At 28.7% G+C, this 5,844-nt stretch overlaps 1 protein-coding gene across 2 annotated transcripts; it reads left to right on the top strand.

Annotated features, from left to right (window-relative positions):
* The first annotated feature begins 883 nt into the window (after positions 1–883).
* LOC129916724 (sulfotransferase 1E1-like) lies at positions 884–2,259 on the top strand. Of its 2 annotated transcripts, none has more exons than XM_055996831.1 (5): positions 884–1,202; positions 1,322–1,454; positions 1,513–1,834; positions 1,903–2,014; positions 2,085–2,259. In XM_055996831.1, exons 1-5 carry the CDS (start codon positions 898–900, stop codon positions 2,221–2,223), a joined length of 1,011 nt encoding a protein of 336 aa, XP_055852806.1. In that variant the 5' UTR covers positions 884–897; the 3' UTR covers positions 2,224–2,259. The 2 variants fall into 2 exon arrangements, with proteins under 2 accessions (XP_055852806.1, XP_055852808.1); XM_055996833.1 differs by having other exon boundaries at positions 1,942–2,014.
* Positions 2,260–5,844: the final 3,585 nt, after the last annotated feature.

Consider the following 5,844-nt stretch of genomic DNA (forward strand, 5'->3'; position numbering starts at 1 on the left):
TTTGGTGTGGAAGTTAGAGGGGGGTCGTAAAATGGCCTGAGTTGTTTCCTGTAAATAAGGGTGTAGTTCCAAAGTTGCTAGAGAACTTGGCTGGGCACTACCGTGCCCCTTGATTCTTTCTATCGTGTCCTATTCTAATCTAATGAAATGGACCCGAAAATTGTAAGCGCCACCGTTATAACAAAAGTTAGTAAATGTGAAAATATTCCATCCATCAGATAAGTTAACAAAATACATAACAAGGCTGACTAGCATCATCTGCACGCAAAAGAAAGATAACAACATAAATGTGTGGTAATATTTCCATCTTTCTTAATAAATCATTTTTTAGCTTAAATGCCATGTAAGTTAGTGTGGTCCAAAAAATATTTTTTTTTTCGATTTTCGGTCGGGCCACCCGCTAAATTTGTTCCACTTATCTACGACACAAACGTTGTGAAATTTTAATTTGATATCTTAAGCGCAAGAGGATGCTAGTAACAGTTCAATTTTTAGGCTTTGTAGGTAATCTTGATTTTTTTTTCATTTGTTTTTTTTTTTGAAAAAAAAAAAAAATATTTTATTTATGTTTTATTTTTTTTTTTCGAAAAAAAGTGAGAAATAATTAAAAATAATAAATAATAAGCAAACTGTGGAAAAAAGTCTGTTTACTACCTGTTGACAAGCGTGGACCACTCTAATGTAAGTATATCAATAAAAATAGTAAATATGGCAGAATAAATAGTTTTATCTTTATCTAAATGCGCAATATTTTTATCAGTTAAACAACATAGGCCTGTCTATTACATTTCTAAAATAAGTCTTCGTTTCAAAAGATTTTCTTATTTCTTAAAGTAAAGACGTTTTGCTTTTTCTTTTTTCTTTTTTGTAGTTCATATTTTTATTTTTTTTACAAAAATGTCCAAATATTTCCGATGTGAACCTGTAAAAGGAACGAAATTGATTAAAATATTTTCAAAATACAATGAAAATCTTCCAATAGAATTTGATTGCAATCAAAGATTTACAATTTTACAAACTTTTCATCAAGAATATTTGGACGAAATTCAGGAACTTGAAGTTCGTAAAGATGATATTTGGGTTATAAGTCAACCAAAAAGTGGAACAACCTGGATGTTGGAGTTAGTGTGGCTATTACAAAACAATTGTGACTTTGAAACGGCTTTAAAAGTTGAACAGGAAGTTCGAGTTCCATTTCTTGAGTGAGTTGAAGATTTTGAAATTTAATTCAAAGAAAAGAACAACAGTTTTTGAATTAGTATATCAATTTTATTTTTATTAATTGACTAAATTTGAAAAATATAACTGATCTTCTTTAAAGATTTTGTTCATATGTACCAAAAGAACGACCAAATTCCTTTGATGAGATCGCTAAAATGTCATCTCCTCGGATTATAAAATCACACCTTCCAATTCATTTACTTCCAAAAGGACTATGGACAGTCAAACCTAGGGTAAATAATCCTCATTCGTTCTACCTGAAGCTATTTTTTAAAATAAAATTATTTTAAGATAATTTTTATTACGAGGAACCCAAAAGATACAATAGCATCTTTTTATCCTCATTGTTGTACCGTCACAGCATTTGAGGGTTCCAAAGAAGATTTTGTAAATGCAATTATTGAAAACAAGATGCGTCATTCACCATTTGGAGTTCAAACACTTGAGTTTTGGCAGTTACGCAATGAACCTTATATTTTCTTTACAAGTTTTGAGCGTATGAAAAAAGATTTAAGATCAGTGATTTTGGGACTGAGTGCATTTCTAGGAAAAAATTTGGACGAAAATCAAATGGTAAAACTTCTCGATCATTTGTCATTTGAAAAAATGAAAGGTACGTATTCGTAAGTTGGAAACTTGAGAGAACATAAAGTATGTTGATAATTATTATTTTTTGAACAGAAACGAGAAAAGAAAAATGTAAGAAAAATTTTTTTTCAGATAATCCTATGTGCAATCACATAAGCGAGATAAAACAGTTTAAGGAACTCTACAATCCAGCTAAGGAACTTAAGTGAGATAACATGCTTTAAACTTAATATATGTATTTTCTTTAACCACTTATTTCAAATTTGGATCCTCAGTTTCAGGTTTGTTAGAAAAGGTGCCGTGGGCTCACATAAAACTGAACTTAGTGAAGATCTTATAGAACGAATAGAAAAGTGGTATAAAAAGCATGTGGACAGATACGGCGTGACAGCTGAAGAAATATTTTTTGCATAGTTTTATTGTTTTGTTATAAAACATAAACGTTTTAAAGTATATATTGTTTATATTTTTTTCGTCTTAGTAAACAAATCTGATTTAACACAATTATGATTTGATTTTCAATTAAAAAGATAAGGTATATTAAAAAAAAATAGTTTTTTAATTTCACTTTTTTCGAAGAAAAGCTAAAAATTAGTGAAAGAACTATTAAGTTATTTAAAGTGTAATGAGTTATAAATAGAATATACAAAGTTCTATCTAACTTAAAAAGCACCCTTTTATATTTCGATACACTCTTGGTTGGTTCTTGGTTCCCTTTGAAAAAGAAATATTCATGCCTAATTTTAACTCTGTACAAATTTTATTAATACAGTTTTTTGACAATAGTAGCCAAACCCCAAACGGGACTATCGTTGGGACTATTGGTATGTGAGTAAGAGAATTGCTACCAATAAAAATGCTTTATAATTTTATCTTGTTCATTTGTTTTAATCCAAATTAGTTTATTAAGATTTATTGATTTAAATAGAAATTCAGTTTATTTGCTTTTATAAAGTTATCAGTCTCTTTTACATTTTCAAACAGATCTTAACTGATTTCTTCGTTATCTTGGTTTAACACTTAGGTCTTTTTTGCCCTCCACAAGTCTTTTTTTTTATTTGAATAGAGATTATTTTTTATCACATGTATGGTTTTTTAGCATAATGTACTGTACATGGCTTATATTTATATAAATACACTGTGATACAAAATAAAAAAAAAATTAAATACAGCTACATAATCTAGGCTGTTTATATGGTCGAATTATGTATGAAAATATTTTTGTTATATTTTTGGAACCCTCCATTTTTTTTTTATTTACAAAAAAACATTTTTAAAGACCTTACGATGTTATCTTTCAATATCTCAGTCATTTTTTTAACAACTCTCAATGTGTTATATGTTTTTGGAAAGGGGGTTTTTGGACCTTTTAAATAATGTATATAAGACTATTGTTTAAACAAATTAAGTGTATGTTTTTATCCCATAAATCTTGAAAAAGTGATTTTTTCCTCAATTTTTTCAACTTTACCCATTTTTTATTGCACAATGAAATAAAGAAAAAAAAAATAAAGTTAGATTATGTTCTGAAATAATATATGTTTAGGCACAAATTGGTGTATTGTTTTGTTGAAAAAAAAATCGCTTTTTACACGTTTAATGCAAAAAAATTTAAAAACATTTTTTTGTAGTTTATTTCCAACCATATAAGATCTAAGGAACATACAAATTATAATTATTTTAAAATAACGAGCACCCTATTATGCAACTTGCATTGCACACAGAATATTTTTAAAAGAGTTTTTCTTTAATCCTTTGAAAAACTTAACAATAAAATTTAACTTTAGCCAACTATAGCCTTAAACCTGACAGTAAAAATTGGTTTTTGGTATGCTGCAATATGTAAAACTCACGGATGGAAATTCATGTCCTTGAACAGCTGATTCATAATATCAAAAAAGGAAAAGAATCGTTCCACAGATTTGTGTTTCAATTTCACACAGTTTCACTGATACATTTCTGTCAGATAAAATTTATCGGCTGGATTTCAAACAGGAAAACTGAAATTTTCAATTAAAAGAATTTTCAATGACAGAAATTTTCAATGATTGCTATAAACCTGTCATGAAAATTACAATTCGTTTCATTAATGAGAACCGCCCTTAAAATGGCGGTTAAATTCAAAAATGACATTTCACTGACATTCAACATGAAAAATATCAAAACTTCAAAAATCAATGAAACATAATGAAGAATAAATTTTAATTAAAGTTAAGAGACTTTAAAAATTACAAAGTTTTAAAAAATTGATGAGACTCCATTGACTCGCATTTTACAAAATCATTTATTCAAATAAAAAAAAAAAAAAAAAGAAAACAATCAACTATTAAAAAAATTCGTAACAAAATCATCAACTCATTTACAAAAAATTGTTATTTTTTTAAAATATTTTTTTTTTTATTGAACATTTTTTTTTTTGTAATTAAAATAGGTATTAGGGGTTTTTTAATAGCAGCATTACAAACACAATTTCAATCAAAATAAGGCAATAAAAAACTAAATCTTCGTTTCGAAAACCAAAATGAAATTAACTTCTTACTTGGTTTGGAGTTTTCGAAAGTTGTAACTAAAAACTTTGATTTATGTATATATTTTTTAACCTTGCTTGAATAAATTCAATTAGCGAAGAACATTTTAAAATAAAAAGAATATAAAAACCATTTATCCAAGTAAATGCATTTTGATCATTAATGGTGCTTACTAAGTTCATGGCCATACAGTTACCAAAATGCTTACAATTTTTAACCCTTTTGCCTTCGAATTCAATGATAAAATTTCCTTGCGGATGACTTCCTCGTCATAAATTAAATTTTTGCATTAAAATGCAAATCAAGTAACATCACTTTATAAATTATTACATTTGAATGTAATTTGTTTATAATTTCATCAATAAATAATTCTTCTTCAAAAATTGACACACAAATACATTTCAATTCATGGGAAAAAGTCTGCACGCTGCGATAACATAATCGAAAATAAGATCCAAATCGTGCAATGTCCTTGAACACTTTGACATTCTTATTAATATTTTGGTCAGATAAAAATTTATTACATCTACCCTCAGTATCATATCATAGGGACTTGTTTAAAAATCATAAAATCTTCTCTCGTACAGGACAGATTTCTACCGAACACCCAAAAAATCACCAACCATCAGGATCAACAGGTAAGATTTGTTTTTCAACCCAAAAAGTGTTATAAGGTCAGAATAGTTGATATGAAGAAGGCTAAATTTACCTGAATGGTTTTTTTTTTTTTTATTGTTGCCCTCGAATTGCCATAAACATTATGAAGTGGCACGTTCGGGATACTAATCAGGGTAACGTCGAATATTTGTTTCTTTGTTTTTGTTTCTCTTGATCAAAGACCACAAAAGACAACAACAAAAGAAAAAAATAAGAAACTCTCAAGAAGTTATGATCAAGGTCTTAAAAAAGAATTATTATCATGAAATGCAATCAAAGGTCTGTTGACATCTATAGCGAAAAAGAAGGAAAGATAAAAACATACACAATCCATAAAGAACACAACTTCTCTTCGACAACCTTATACCACATCTGAGGACCTTTTTGTATGGCCACAGAGAGTGCAAGTCCCACATACAGTTATCAATGATTTAGGGCCTTTGTATCCTGTGCGATTAATGATTTATTATGTCTGCTAGAGGACATTGCGGTGACATTATATTGAACGCTGTCTGGATCGATTCTGAGGCTTTTAGTGCTCCAAACCAAGATAAACAGACGAAATGTAAAGGTTAAGAAGCCCGATTCGCATCAGGTATCCCACCTACACGCGTCCAAATGTTGGCTCTTATCTCAATTAAAATAAAAAAAAAAAGAAAAGAAAAGAGAAAAAGGTGCAGTGTATTTACTTTGATTTCGAAGAGTGTAAGCAATTTTCTGTTCGTTCTTTTTTTTTACCATGAGCTGCTTGCCGATCAAGAAGTGTCAATATTGATGTTCGAAGTTAAGTAAGTGTCGGAGATGTGGCTATTGAATGTTAAAGATGTGGTTTAAAGGAGACCAACTCAGG

The sequence above is a fragment of the Episyrphus balteatus genome, chromosome 3 (genome assembly GCF_945859705.1).
Source record: "Episyrphus balteatus chromosome 3, idEpiBalt1.1, whole genome shotgun sequence".
Taxonomy (NCBI): domain Eukaryota; kingdom Metazoa; phylum Arthropoda; class Insecta; order Diptera; family Syrphidae; genus Episyrphus; species Episyrphus balteatus.